Source organism: Odontesthes bonariensis, chromosome 21, assembly GCF_027942865.1.
Source record: "Odontesthes bonariensis isolate fOdoBon6 chromosome 21, fOdoBon6.hap1, whole genome shotgun sequence".
NCBI lineage: Eukaryota > Metazoa > Chordata > Actinopteri > Atheriniformes > Atherinopsidae > Odontesthes > Odontesthes bonariensis.
The window spans coordinates 10,043,237-10,058,540 of NC_134526.1; the positions used below are offsets into that span (position 1 = coordinate 10,043,237).

The window sequence follows — 15,304 nt, forward strand, 5'->3', positions numbered from 1 at the left end:
GCTTCGTACCTTCATCAGCAAAGAAATACATTTTCAGGGTGTGACATTAACCTCACAGATCGTCCACTGGATGAGGTTATTCCACCTCCTTTGAGAAATGCAACATCCTGATGTTACAAAATGCCTCTTTCGGATAGCGATGGCTGAAATGCTGCCAAGCTCTCTTAATAAAGCAGACGGAGGCACACAAATGCACAAACACGCACACTGGCATCCAAACAAATTATAGACTGCACACATTTGACTGTTGTGTGTATATTAATGCAGACGTCAAGAGCAGAAACCTGCTGTGCTCAAGCACAGTTAGCATACTGTCCAAAGGAAAATGAGCAGGACCCCTTTGTTTTACTGGACAGATCAACCTGTCATCAAAAAAAATATATATATATATTTGTGCTCGATTTGTGTTCTTTGAAGTATTGTAACATGCCCCTTTTTGTATAGTTTAAATTAATTGTGAAAGTGACGAGACTGAGAATAAAACGGAGAAGAATGTGGTTGGGTCAAATTTGAGATAGGGACTCATTCCCCTGCAGCACATTGCTAAACAAAGCTGTGATTACAATGAAAAACAAAATCCAACTTAAATCCAGCAGCTTCACCCGCAGGAACACCACCATCAACACACAACCAGCACTTAATTAGCTTCTGACTTGCTGACTTTACTCAGCTCTGCTCCACTTGGATGTTTGTGTGCGTGTTTCCTCAGCCCAAGGCTCTGTCTAAACATATTTCAGCAAATACAATCCAATTTGTTTAACTTCTGTTGAATACAAGTGGAGGGCATTGGCACAGGGAGTCTGGTGAAGTGCACCGCAAACAGTGGGTGGGATTCTGTTTATGTGCATTTAAACCCATTGTGTGAGACAGAATACAAAATCCAGTGGCTTAACACTATGTGTTCTGCATTTATGTCTCATTTTTCAACAAAGAAGTGGTCAGCCAAGCGGCACCTGTGTTGGGTTACCTGTGTTGCATGGCATTTTGCCATTGTTTAGCTGCTTGAGTCTCTTTTGATGGGATTTGCCATTGTAGTGGATCTGGGCCTGCGCAGCCGAGTTGAGTTGGATGTTGCAGACCTCACATAATGTGTAGGTCCGCTGCTTCCTCTCCCTTTTGGGTCTGTGGAGTGAAGAGTGTAGAGCGCCCCCCGGTGATTGGTCCTGTAGGGCCATACCTTCCTCCTGAATGTTGCAGCAAGGCTTGGTGTCCATTTGCACAACCGGGCCTCCGTCAAACCCACACCTATCCAGCTCAGCGTTTGGCAGAGGTGATGAATTGAAAGGACGCTTCATAACTCTGACAGGAGAAGGGGACATAATGGAAAAGGACATAAATACAGAAAGAAAGGACAACAAAACTGTTCAAACCTTAAGCATGGTGTGATGAAATGCTCATGACACCATGCTCAAAATATAAATTTTTTTGGAAGAGGACACACGTCTGGTGCTCCCTCCCAGTCTAAGGAAACCTTAAGTGATAATCCGCTGCATGGAGATATCTTTTTTCCAGTCTTGGTCTGGCTTGGCTTACCCAGCTCACCCTCTTAAAACCTGATAGCTACAAAGGACACATAGGCAAAAAATACTCCTGATTCCTAAAGCTTTGTAGAGGACTTTGTGGAATCTGACCCCACTCATATCTCATGTAAGTCATGCTTGTCAGCACACTCCAAACCCACTGACACCTGCTCTGTTTGCATCAATGAAATCATCGGGGCACTAAAAGGAAAGCCTGGGCATAATTTCATGCGCACATTGGTAAATCTTAGTGTTGGTGATAGGATGTAATGAGGCACCACGTGGGGGAGACAGAGTGCTGCAGCGCAGCTCTCTTTGAGGAACAGCGCAGCCACTCTGCCAAGCTGTTTCACAAGTGATGACTCCATGCCTGCTTGCTGTCTGTGCACCTCTGCAAGCCAAAAAGCTGCAGTGGGAGCTACGCAGCCTCTTGGCCGAGCAGTACCTGAATCAGACAGGCAAACAGGAAAACAACTGAGAGTGGTGAGATTATGAAACAATTCTGACAGAGTCTACTAACAGTAAGGTTCAGAACAGAACAGCTAAATTGTGGACAGAAAACTGGATGAAATTTACAAGGTAAATAGGACTAGACTAAAACACCTTTTCTGTTGGAATTATGTGCAAATTCTTTGCCTATATAGACTTTTGAATACCTGGAGTGGGGAACAGGACAGTAAGATGCGGGAGGAGATAAAGTAAGACCTTCCAGGGAAAGAGCTATCGTCAAAAAATATTAAGCCCTTTAAGAATTGACAGGAAGACAGAGGAGCTGTTTGTTTCATAAGCTGCTATTTCTCCATAAATAAGTGAAGAGGAAATGTCTACACGAGCTCTGTGAAGGATTAAGACATCACCACTAAAGAAAGTCCCCGAAATACACCCAGCTGTGCATTTTTGCTGCAGGCATTTTGCCTCTGCCTCGATTTATTTACCTAAAACCCCACACCGCTCACACAAACACAGAAAACAAAGTAAAGTAGAATCTATGATGCGCACATACCTACATGCATGAAAAAAACCCCCAAAAACTTAGACACACAAATGTGAGCGCACACACAGTGCACAGTGTTCAAAAACACATTAGAGCAAGCAGCCTCCATGAAAGCTGCTATTCACATTGCCAATCTGGGAGCACTCAAGAGGCTCCATCAGATGTTTTTTCAAAAGCTTTGAGTAATGATGCTCTCTGGCTCTGAATGAAAAAAAACAGAAAAAAACTCTGTAGTCCTTAACCAAGGCAACCTCTTCGCACTCCAGCCAAACAACTCAGCTAGCTGCCCCAAATTAGCATGGTCATGAAAACAAAACCTGCAGAGTGTAAAATACAGACAGAGCATATTACATCCCTCTGCCCTCCATGACAACCGTGAATCAGAGGCCATTTCTTTATAGAAAATACAGCAATCGTGATTTTAGAATAACAGGATTAAAGAACATCTCAATGGTTGCTCATATTTTTGAGGATAAAAGGTCAAATATTTGGCATGAAAAAGACTGTGCTTTCAATTTAATTACACTGTTAAGGTTCATACACAGCTTCCATGCAAATCATGCAGCCATAAGCATGATTGTTGCCATAGAGACCAGTCTAAACAAATCTGACTCTCACTTTAAAGGGCTTGTTTTGGATTGCACAGTGATTTGTACTTTAATGCACTTTGCTGAAAATAAAGCAAAGCTTAGAGCATCACTGCATACGCATTTAGAATGATACAAAACAGAACAAAGTTCAAAGAGGAAAGTGATTCTGCTTGAGAAACCATCAGCATTTTCAGTGTGAATCCTGTTTTTACAAACTAAAAATTAAATCTAATGGTAAGTGAAAATATTCATATTTCAGCCCAGGTTATGTGGAGTCAGACTCAGTTAAGTGAGAGCATTTTTCTTTAAAATTTTACACGTAAGTTATGAGTTTAATTATTTTTTTTCAGTTCTGGTAGCGCTTAATTTTAATTATACAAAGATTTAGAGTTTTGTTCAAATAGAATGCTGTTCTCATGTGTTTCACTCTTTTACTGATCGTGTTCAACTTCTATAATTGCTGTAGCAGGGTGGCGAGATGCTGTTAGATTTTGTTATCTAGAGACAGCCCTGCATCTTCAGTGTTCCTTTCTTCACTGTCAAGACCTAGATATGAGAGAGCAAAGGGGGCAAGCCACTTTTTTGAATGTTAGCTGTGAAGCCACCAACTGGATGGAGGCCCACCAGGACCAAAAGGTTTCTGCAGCTTTCATCTGTGAGTATGTGTGAGTGTGTTTACACTATATGACTTTAAAGCTGCAGTCTGCAGGATTTGTTGTTGTCATACGTAAAGTCCTAATTTTTGGCATTTTAAGAGTTTACATGATCTATCAGTCGCAAAATGCAAGAAATGCTTATTTTTTAACCGAAAAATAAAAAGTTATTCAACTTCCTGTCCCGCCCCATCAAAACACATGAGAACTCGTGCACGTCTAAGTGCACGCCAAATGCGCGTACACGACTCCTCATTCATCAACTCACCTGTCACTTGCGATCATGGAAGACACAGTAAGTAGACTAGCCCATAGTGAAGTTCAATAGTCTAGATAAATAAGCGTGGGGACGAGCCTACCTTGTATCGCGCGTGCACAATCGGTGATTGACAGGCAGCAGAGCCCAGCTTGTAACCTGATTGGTTACCTTTTACCGGTCCGGTCTGCAATTTTGTAAACAAACCTGCTGGCTTTGGAGGGACCTAGCGGGACATATAGGGGACCTAGAGAACTCTTTTTTTTTATTGTATTGGGGTATTTAATGTACTACTTTCAGAATCCCCGGACAGTTCCAGGCATTATGCTTGAAAAAGAGTTGCAGACTGCAGCTTTAAAGTCTCTTCCAGCTCCAGGCAGAAGCTATTTGAAACAAGGACCCATGCTGAGTCTACACACAGAGATCTGTAGGCTGAGATGGGACAGGAGATCGTCAGGGGCAAACCCTGAGGGAGGGAGTGGAAAGGCTCTACCATGCTATGTCCGCTGTGTCACCACCGCACTGCACCCCCTGCTCCCTCAGCACATGGGAACCATCAATCACTGCTGCGATCTTGCTGAAAGACCAGCGTACAACCAGCATAGCAGCTCTGAAATAAAAACTATTTATGATCTTACGTCTGTTGCTCACTGATCCTGAAATACTATAGCACTTCCCCAGCTTAAACCAGCTCTAACCACTGGCCCACCTGTGAGAGCACCCCCACCCATCCTCTGTGGCCACAGTTGGAATGGGGGCTTCATTTGGTCTTGGTTAGGACTGAAACTGGCCTCCAGATGGACCAATGCTAACTGCAGGCATGTTAGCAGCTCCTAAATCACACTGATGAGAGGGAGACAACAACAAGTGAAGCCCATTTAGACATTTGTACACATGACAACAACTAGGACAAGCCTCTAGGAGACACAAATCAACCGTATAACCAAACAGTTACAGTTACAAGCGCAATCCCAAACATGAGTTGCCCTCAGACTCTGTAAACAAAGATGTTCGTACAATTCAGCAAAAGTGTTCAAACTGCAAACAAAACAGAAGCATTTAGACCTGAAAAAATATATTATCCTGTGACCAGGACATACTTAATGAAAGACAACTGGAAGAAAAAAAGTCAACAAGCGAAATAGCAGTCATGTGGCACATCTTGCGCATCCTGGACACACTTCCTCCAAGAAGATGTATTGATATACTGTATGTGCATTACATAAAAGGAAAGCTGGAAGAAGGGAAAGTCTCCTGACCCAATAGTTGGATGGAAATGTCAATAGTCAGTATGCAATAAAGCAATCCTGACAGAACTGTAAGAAATGTGACAGCAGCTGAGGGTAATCTGTTTCCCTGCCTCATACGGGTAAGGATCAAAATTTTGCTGACAGTAAACCAGAGCTCAGGGCAGCTACTACAGCAGGTCAGGGATGGCAGAGAAACAAACAGAGAGATTGGCGAGGGCATCATCAAAGTACCATTACTGTCATCACGACTGCATTCTCTTCACTGCAACTACAGAACAGACCCCAAGTCTGTGAAACTCCATGTCTTTGTGTCCAGTGCCTCAGTGATGATTATGTACAGTTCAGGCTAAGGTCTTCTAATGAGTGTAATTATACAGGAATTGTTGCAGTGCTTATTGCAGAAGAAGCCTCAGCTGTAGTGTGGCTTGTTCAGGAGTCAGAATAGTGTGTTTGCAGTCTTTATCACTCCGGGCCCGAGCTGGAGAGTAAATAAAGAGCAGTGGCACATAAATTGATGTGTTTTCTCTAATCTTTGTTTGCAGTACTTCTTTGGCAGCGCACAGGGAGTGAATTTATTTTGTGTGTGTGTGTGTGTGTGTGTGTGTGTGTGTGTGTGTGAGATAGAAATGTTTGCTTTTGATTGCATCTGCCATTGTGTCCAAGAAAAAAGCAGAAAGTTTCATCAGGGAAATTTACACAGCGTCACACTGATCCTATCACTGAGGCTGTGTCTCATTTGTGTGTGAAACTGAGTGTGTACTTCTTCACAGATAGGCGTGCACATTATTGTTGCAGGGCGAGATAAAAAAGAAGAATGTCGACCAAAAGGGAGTAGGAGATATTGGAGGGTGAATTCTAATTAAAGACATGGCTCCTGAAGACAAACTTTTAAACAAGTAATCACAATATTTTTTTTTCTCTGCAATCTTAGTTTTATGTATGCAAATCACATGATTGGCGACAAATGAGGCCTCACTCACTATATGGACATTGGTTCCTCTGACAGTACACAGTAGTTCAACATAAACGAGTACAAAGAAAATATAAATTAAAGAAGAAGAGACGTACAACTGAAATAAAACTATAAAAAGACACTTTATACTAGTCATATATATGGTTTTCTACACGGTATTGTAGCCTTATGTATTGTGGGTTATTGGAAATAAGATAGTTTAAGATGCAAAAACCAAGATTTTCACCTGTGTGGCAATATTTGAATACTGTACTATTTATTCAATTTGTAACTTTAAGCAAACAAAAACAGGGCATTAACAATACAACAGATTTTGAGCCTTGAATAAAGATCCATAGATTATTATTATTAGATTATAGAAATATGACAATGAATTATATGGAAATTTCTAGTGTAAACACTCTTACACAAAAGACAATATTTCCAAAGTTTTTCTAATCTGCAGGTGGAACTACTGAGCTCTTAAACCCTCGAGAAATGGACAATATCTAAACACATAAGAAGCTTCATCTGGCTCTCATTACTTTTTAAGAAAAAAAAAAAACATTATATGGATTTCACGTATATGCTACACTGATAGCAGCTTATGTGATGGTTAGGCTGTACATTATAGGAGAGATTCACAAACTTTTCATCTAATGAATCCACAGACTACCAATTTGACTTCATCCATTGGTTTGTGGACTTTTTAATGCTTCAAGTTCAGCATTTTAGCCATCCCAATCTTGCTCTTTTAAACCAGATGTTACAAGCTAGAGGTGCATCTGAGTGAGAGCCTCAGAAATGCCCACCTATAAGTAAGTCATTAATCTAACAAGATAACACCACTCTAAAAGCACATTCTTCTTTATTCATATTCCGTGCCTATACAGATGGGGCCATGAACATCACTGTATTTAAGAACACCTAAGATGAAAATGGTGGCTAATTCCTCCGCCTCGGTGGAGTAGAGGTGGATGGGAGCATTTGTTGCCATTCATTTGTTTATTTGTCTGCATTTTGTCAGGATTACACCAAAACCACATACACATAAAACACATGTGTTGAAGCATGGTAAAAGGAATAACTTGTCTTTATAGATAGTTAATGAGACAATCTAATTCTGTGAGATTTAGTTCAAAGTAAATGATCTGAATGTGAGCAGAGATACTTTACAATCTTTCCATGTAATCTCCTTTGGTAACTGCACTTGTTGATGTGCTTAAGACTTTTGCTTTATAGCATAAACACACATTTAATTTAAATCTTAACCACCCAAATGTAAACACCCTTTGGTTGTTCAACATAGCGGATGGAATATTATCTTATTGTGACGTTATCTGGGATATTGACCATTTCATTTCAATTTCTTTAAGACAGCAGCTGCACTATAAACAGATAGCTGACTGAAGTTTTGTCAATAGTTTCTATGATATCTTGTAATGGCAATCTATGCAAAGTAGATTCACACTGAACAAAAATACTGAGTCAAGAGACAACGAGCCAAGAGCAGCTGTCAAGCTGCAATTGAGGTTTTAATTGGGTATGACACTCACTCTTTGGATCGAGTTAATATCTGTGGCTCTCACAGCATGTTTACAAGGTAAAGATTAGCAATTTGGGGTTCAGTGTTTAGCTTTACTGCCAACTTTTAAAGTGTTGAACTAACCCATTCCTGGCTACAACATCTCACCAAGAAATGGAGCACCGCGGTAGTTCTGGCAGACCACGTAGTCAACGCGCCCTTTGCCTATTGGCTGACGCCGACCCAACCCTTATGGCTGTCCACAAACCAACTGCGCTTATGGGTAATCAGCTGCTGCTCGCAATTGGATGCTGGCATTTGGGGCGCTTCATTTAAACTTGGTTTGCTGTCACTGCTCTTTTTGCTTTCTGCTTGCAAGACGTAGCTCCGACTAGCATACGCGGCGATGCTAGTATTATTCTTGCTGCTGCTGCTTACCCTGTTGTCCGGCATGGATCCCCGCCTGCCGGCGGAGTCGGAGAGTCTGCCGGAGGACTCGGAAGATTCGGCTGAGATGGACGCCGTGGAGGACACCGAACCTTCCCAAGTCCAGCCGAGCCAAGACGCGACACCGGGCGTGCTGTCCACAGCGCGCTGCGGGCAGAGTCGAGGTAGGCCGCGGCCGGGCTCCTGTAATGTGGCAGGGCAGCCGCGGGTAGACACGCGGCTTATTTTACACCGATTTCACATGATTTTGTGTGACTGTAGCTGTGTGGCGCGGGTCTTATGCCGGCACATTTGGATTACAAACCATCCTCCTAATTGGTCCGTTTGGATCCTCGCGGTGATGCTTCTGGAGCGCGCGCCTCACCTCCCCAACATGGCTACACGCTGCTGATTGGTATGTATGCATTAAGGCTCTAGCATGGTTGCCGCGTCTGCTAGCGCGAGCGGTGTTGATGACGTCACGATTTCGTGCCCGCCATGTATAGTGGCGCAAGCAGCGCAAGTCGATGCGCCAGTAGTTGCAATTTTCTCCGTCACAGAGGTGGCGCTGCTACGTGAAGGTTACCGCTACTCTACAACCACGAAAGTGGAGAAGAAAACAATGCCGCTGTCAAGAGCAAGAATACTGTAATTAATGTTACTGCTGCAGTATTCGGATCATTTTAATTTTTTAATTCAGTTAATAGAGGTGAAGGTTTGAAGCCCCCGGCATCAACAGAGTCTCTGCCCTCTTCTTTGCCTTCACGTATCTGTCCCGTAGCTTCTTCCACACATTCTTACAGAACTATCCCTCTTTCCCCAAAGTTCTGCCAATCTCTGTGCACCAGTTTTGGGAGTTTACGTGCTCCCTGTGCTGTTTCACTGCAGTTTCGTACAGCTGCCTGTACAAACGCACCTCCTGACTGAGCCGGTCTCACATCGGTCCATCCGGTTCGTTGTTCTCGGCGCAGCCAAGTTACAAAAATCGACTGGTGCACGACAACGCGCAGCGGCGTCTTTTCAAGGCAAGCACCATGCCTGAATCGTCATTTTGACGTCACGGTCCGCCACCGCCATGACAGACGCGGCAACCATGCTAGCGCCTTTACAGTCTGATGGGTGCGGCGCCACCTGTCGTGTCGGGGTGTGGAGTGCTTTGTGCCTATGGGTTACCTCATGTCACGGTAGCCACAAGATAGCTTTTCAAGCCAGTTCGGTAACTAGATAGCTGGCGCTACCTAACTGAAAACGTTGAACTAGCTAGCTACTGGCTAGCCTTTGACATCTTGAACTGAACCAATTGAAGTGTGGCATTTCATATCATTGTTGTTCTATGAACCGTTCTTAAAAAGTCTGCTAGTGGCGTTGGCTAGTATGCTAGTGGTGGCTAAGGCTAGCAGAACTGTGTTTGGAACCATACAGAGGAGTTTTCAGCTCTTAAACTCATCAAAATCACCTGCGTTCAACTATGTCAGAGAACAGACTCACAGGTTTAGCAATTCTCAGTATTGAGTCTAAACGTGCAAAAAATTTAGATTTGGATGAGTTGTTAAGAGATTTGCAGCACAGCAATCGTCGCATACAGCTTCTGTAATTTGATACTGTATAGCAATCAGTTGATTACATGTTTTGTTATTGTTATTGGTAATGGGGGGAAAACATTTCTGCTGCTACAATAATCCCAAGGGAAACACTGTTTTAATGTACTTAAAAGTGGAATGCTCATGTATGTAGACCAAATGTTGAATTTATCACACTTGGGTGTTGAAAAAACTGTTGTATGGGCTAATATAAAGTACAAAGTAAGATGGGCTGCCTAAAAAAATAAAAAAATAAAAAAATAAAAACAAGAGACTTTTGTTCTTGATTTGAGGCGATCTACATACATACCGAGTTTCAGATCTCTACGATGTACGGTTCGGGCTATCTCACGTTAGGTGGCGCTGTAGAGCCGTTTGGCGACGCCCATTTTCCAGTACATTAAAAACATGTGATTTCACGCGGGGGACAATTTTGGCTAAAGTTTTGGGAGTTTTCGAATACGTTCAGGCATCCCCATTCGCGATTCCGCGCGGAAAAGAAACGAGAATAAGAATAAAAAAAAAAATAGTGAAATCCTGCAGATACAATAGGCCTTCGCAGCGCTTAGCTGCTCGGGCCTAATAAAAAATTGCCACCCTACAATATATGCCTGCCACCCCATGTATAAATCTCTAGAATCACCACTGCTTGCTTGGATCATGTTCTGCTGGCTCGGATCTCGTTTTTGCTGTTCTTGGATCGGATCTTGCTCTGCTTTGCTTGGATCTTGCTCTGCTTCGCCCTGCCGCAAAGCGCTGTCGCTGCTGTGGAGACCGACTATATTTTAATGGTGTACCTAAGTGGTTGAGTTTCAATGCTTGCCCCAATTAAATACTCGCATCACATTTCAGTCTGTGTTCATGTAGGCCTACGGCAGTTCCACCTTTTAACGTCAAGCATAGTCTTGTTAATTATTTTTGTAATACTAGTACTACTAATCATAATGGTGACACAAGTTTGGTAGCCTAATATTTCGTTGGGGGGTTGTAGGACACCCTGGTCCAACAATCCAATTGGCTGGTCTGCGTTCCGGTATGGTCTGTTGGGGGGTTTGTTGCCTTTACAGCAAATGGAAGGCACTCCACCTGAGGATGCTGCTGTTCCCTGTCTTGGCTTCCATGGAGCTCATGGAAAAGTCGGGAACTTCCTCCGAACAGAGCCATACCGCCAAACACAATTGTATGCATTCAGAATAAGCTTCTGAAATTTATCTCTGTTTCTCGTCTCGTTTTGACGAGAGTGGTTCTGACAGAACTGCTCTAGGTTTCAATCCCCTTTTCACAGAAACACATTTACCCATAATTTTTCTTCATCACATTCTCCTTTGCATATTTTCAGAACAATAGATTTCCATAACTCTAACATGCAGCCCCCAAGGAGCTGTAATTAATGTGTGCCGAATGCTCTAAAATAGACTGAAAGACAGAAACGTGTGCCAGTGTGTGAGCAACCTCTGTGCATGGATGCTTGTAGCATTATTTCCAACAAAAAAAGAAACAGAATTTTCACAATTGCATGCTCTGTTTGGATGGAGAATAGTAAGTAAACAAATGAGCCATTACATAAGAAGTGTAGATCTTTTACTGTGCCCCCCTTTTTTTTGTTGTAAGCAATTATGTAGAGAACAGATCCACTGAGTAACTGTGAGCATAATCATGAATCTTGTGTACTGAACGAAAGAAAAACACATTAAAAAGATGTACGGTGGGAAGGGGAATCTTGTGCTTTTCTTCCTTGAGCTGTATTTTCTCAAGTGCAGTTTAGTCTTTACTTTGATAATTCAAATTCAACATTTCAGTACTTCAAAATTTATTTTTGAATGTAATCTGGAAAAGATGGTGTGATTACAGCCGTAAATATGACTATGTTTAACTTACTCAACAGAATAACTTTCATGGGGTAAGAAGAACATCTGCTCGTTAGTTAGTTATTGTACACACACACACACACACACACGCACTGTCAGGCAAATCAAAAATAGATGCCAACTATGTATTCACTGATTCAGATACATTTGTTTAGCTGCAGAACTGTGCTTCATGAAAGACTTGTTTTCTTTTAGTACCTTACATGTGTTAGTTTTATGCCTGAATACCTTTTACTGTCTTTTTCTTGTATGACCTATTTCTCTTCCTGTGTTAGTGTCATGCACCCAGTCAGGCCTCGCAGGAAAATGTGATGCTAAACAAAAGGTCATACAATTTTCAAAAAGGCACACAACGAGTGCACTGAATAGAAAGACTCCATCCAGTGTGGCCCTTCATATTTTCAAACCACACCAAACAGACCAGTTGAATTTTTGCACTATTCAAACATCTGTCTGCCTTGAGTGGGCTAAAGTTAGCCGACGCAGGAAAACAGGCCCACATTCGCCTTTTCACAATTCACCACAAGCCTAGCTGGGGAACTGCCCAATAGGAGTAACCACAGACACTGGGAGCGGTTCCATATAACACGAGATATACTTAGACATGAACAAACCAAGCGTCTACCATAGATACAATACACGCTGTCGGACAACTGGCAGCACACACAGATGAGGAGACAATCTTTATCCTCTTGGATTACAATTTGTCTAAAGACCTATTGACGGTGAGAGGTGTTTATTTTACAATCTCTACTGATCTTTCAAAGTTTTGGCAGAGTGTCTGCTCGGCAAACACCTAACACAATCTTTCACAACTAAACAACACAGTCTAGTGACAGTTACGAGGTAGAGCATTAGGAATATTTGGAAGAAGTGCCATGAAAGGTGCTCCCAGACAGAAATAAATCTGACTAATTTATTAATGGGGGGTTAACTTGGTACTTGAAGGATTTGTTGGCAGAGGTTTGAAACAAAAAGCTGGCCATTTGAGAGCCATGCCAGAGGTGTTTGGCATATGCTGAGGTATTCCAATGACCACATTCAGAAATAGCATCAAGGACATTTGCCTCCGCTGGCTCGAACATGCATGGCTGAGAGAATTAATCATAAATATTAGTACTGACTAGAGTTGGCTTCTCATTCACTCTCTTTTATTGTAAATCACTCAAGTAAAAATGGGCAGTTTCCTCAGAAAACCTTCACACTTTTCCTCTCATTTGAATACAAAAAACACAAATATAAGGGTTAGTGTGAAGGTGGAAATGGTGCTGTGTGTTCTGGATAAAAGGATACAGTCAGAGAGAGAGGATTATGGATGTAAATTTAGAAGGGAGAATGTTTTCATTTGACATGACATCAAGTAAGAGACTAATTCTGAACCTAATTAAAAATGATAAATCAAGACAAGTAAGAAAGATATACTTGTATGTCTCTCCAAACAATTATGCAATTATTGACTGAGATTAACAGGTCCAAAGATTAACAGTAGGGCTCATGCTATACACTCTGCCACAGAGACCATGTAGAGGCAGTTCTTGCCTAGAGAGCATGACTGATGGAGATGAAAGGAAACAGACTGCCTTAGGACAAACAACAAGAGGATGAAAGTCAGGCACATGTGCAGTTATTGCTTTTTCGCATAGTGTTTACACCAACCACTGAAGATGCATCCAAAGAAGCTCACATTTCTGCATCCACAAACACACACATTCCTCCCTCCACGTAAACATGTTATTCCACTAATATGTTCCTCAGGGGGCTGATTGTAAGTCCTGAAATAAAAAGTACACCACAGTGACTCAGCAGGCCTCTGTGTCCAGGAATAACGTCTGGTCTGTCTGGCTTAAAGGACAAGAGAAAATATGTGGAGCAGACATTGTCTCATACAGCTTCTTATAACCATACATAACTGAGGAATCCATGATGTTTTGATCTCACGACAGTTACATGCAAGACACCAAAACAGATTCCGACTTCTCAGCTGGCTGAGAAAGGAAGAGACAGTCAAAGACTCCCACTGGCATGACATTAAAACAATCATGTTCGTCTTTTCCAGCAACACATCATCGTATGTCAGTACTCTGCCTTGAATCTGTCAGTGCAGGTTGAAATACTGTCAGTGTGAGGCTTCTGTGGGGCAAACTCTGGGGACACTCTTAACTTGAAATGTTATTACGGTGGTTGACTTTTGGACTTTTTGAAATGTAGTTTTTTGACACTTTACATCTCAATAAGCCTGCCAAAAAGCTCCAGAGAATTAACTTCAGGTCCTTTCCACGAGACACTTGTATGCAGTCTAAGACAGGTAAGTTAGTCAACAGAATCAAATCTTCTAACATTTTTTGGGCAACAAAGCATCCTCAGTTAACTAATTAAATCTTTTTATTCATTTTTTTAAAGTTTGAATATGCCAACTGAGCAATATTGAGCTAAAAATGAAAATAATCTGCTTACATTTCCTGAACAGAAGTCAATATTGGATAAAGCCATGGTCACAGTCTTGGTTTGATTTTCATCTTTACAATCGGGACTAAAAATTAATCAAAATAAAATCATAAAACATTAATTTTTTTGCACGTTTTTTTTTTTTTTTTAATGAAATGTTCTATAAGTCAGGCTCTGAATGATACATGAATAAACTCCTCTGTAAAGACCTTAAACAGGAATATAAACAGGAAAGGCCAGTGGGAAGGTGGTGCACTGAGGCAAAAAGATTTCTGGAACAAACTTCAGCTGCGGCTTTTCTGTGCTGGGGTCGCCAGTTTCCACCCACAGCCCACCCACAGCCCACCCACAGCCCACCTACAGCCGCACAAAATATGCATTATGGGTGACTTTGTGATTCAAATTAATCATTTGAACTAATTAACAGAAAATGATGTCATAAGAATAGAAAGAAAAGATAGTTTTCATAAGAATGAGTCTAAATAGGAGTGAGTAGTTTATGCAGTTCTCAGATCCAACATTGACTTTCATTTCAAAAGACCAAGATTGAATTCAAGGCTTCAAAACATGATCCCACAAATAAATGGGCTCCATTGTATTTTAATAACAGAAGTACATTCTTAATTCCCATTTTTCTGGTTCTGTTATCAGACAACACAAAGTATCTGTAAAAGCTACTGAAATAGCACCCATGAAGACTTCACATTGCCAACAGTCACTTTTGGTTGCATTTCAAAAGAATAGGTTTTCTTTTTATTCACTGACAAAGCAAATCTGAAGCCATCTTTTGAAAAGATAGAACTGTAAATGTTAATCTGACACTTTTCAATTGATTGGTTTGAAGTGAGTAAACTAGATTGCCTTTGTAAGGTAAACTGGTGTTTCTAAATTGACCCTGGCAGTGAATGTGCGTACATGTGTCTATGAATGAATTGTTTGATACTGACATCTTTTACTTCTTATGTGGGAGAAGTACTGCTTACATGTATTCCTAACAAACTGCTTCTATTGATCAGTGTGGTGTTGATGTGCCTGATTGGGAGAGTTGTAATTACTGTGAGGATTTGATCGCATTAGCCTCATCCCTACCTGTTGTTAATGACATTAGTACTGTAGGAGGAAATTCATTAGACACAGAGAGCTGAGTTAGTCTCCCTAACATGCCATTTAATACACTTACAAATTGTCCAGTCAGTTGCAAACAGAACTAATTTTGTAAGGCTGCTATTCATGAAAGCATACAAA

General features: G+C 41.6%; 1 protein-coding gene across 2 annotated transcripts in view; it reads right to left on the reverse strand.

The window, feature by feature from the left end:
* The window catches only part of znf385c (zinc finger protein 385C), a 127,623-nt gene that overhangs the window by 82,486 nt on the left and 29,833 nt on the right, over nt 1–15,304 (reverse strand). For both annotated transcript variants that reach the window (XM_075454282.1, XM_075454283.1), the window contains exon 2: nt 968–1,299. In XM_075454282.1, coding sequence (XP_075310397.1) covers nt 968–1,295 — 328 coding nt within the window. In that variant the 5' untranslated portion in view covers nt 1,296–1,299. The remainder of the gene's footprint in view (nt 1–967; nt 1,300–15,304) is intronic.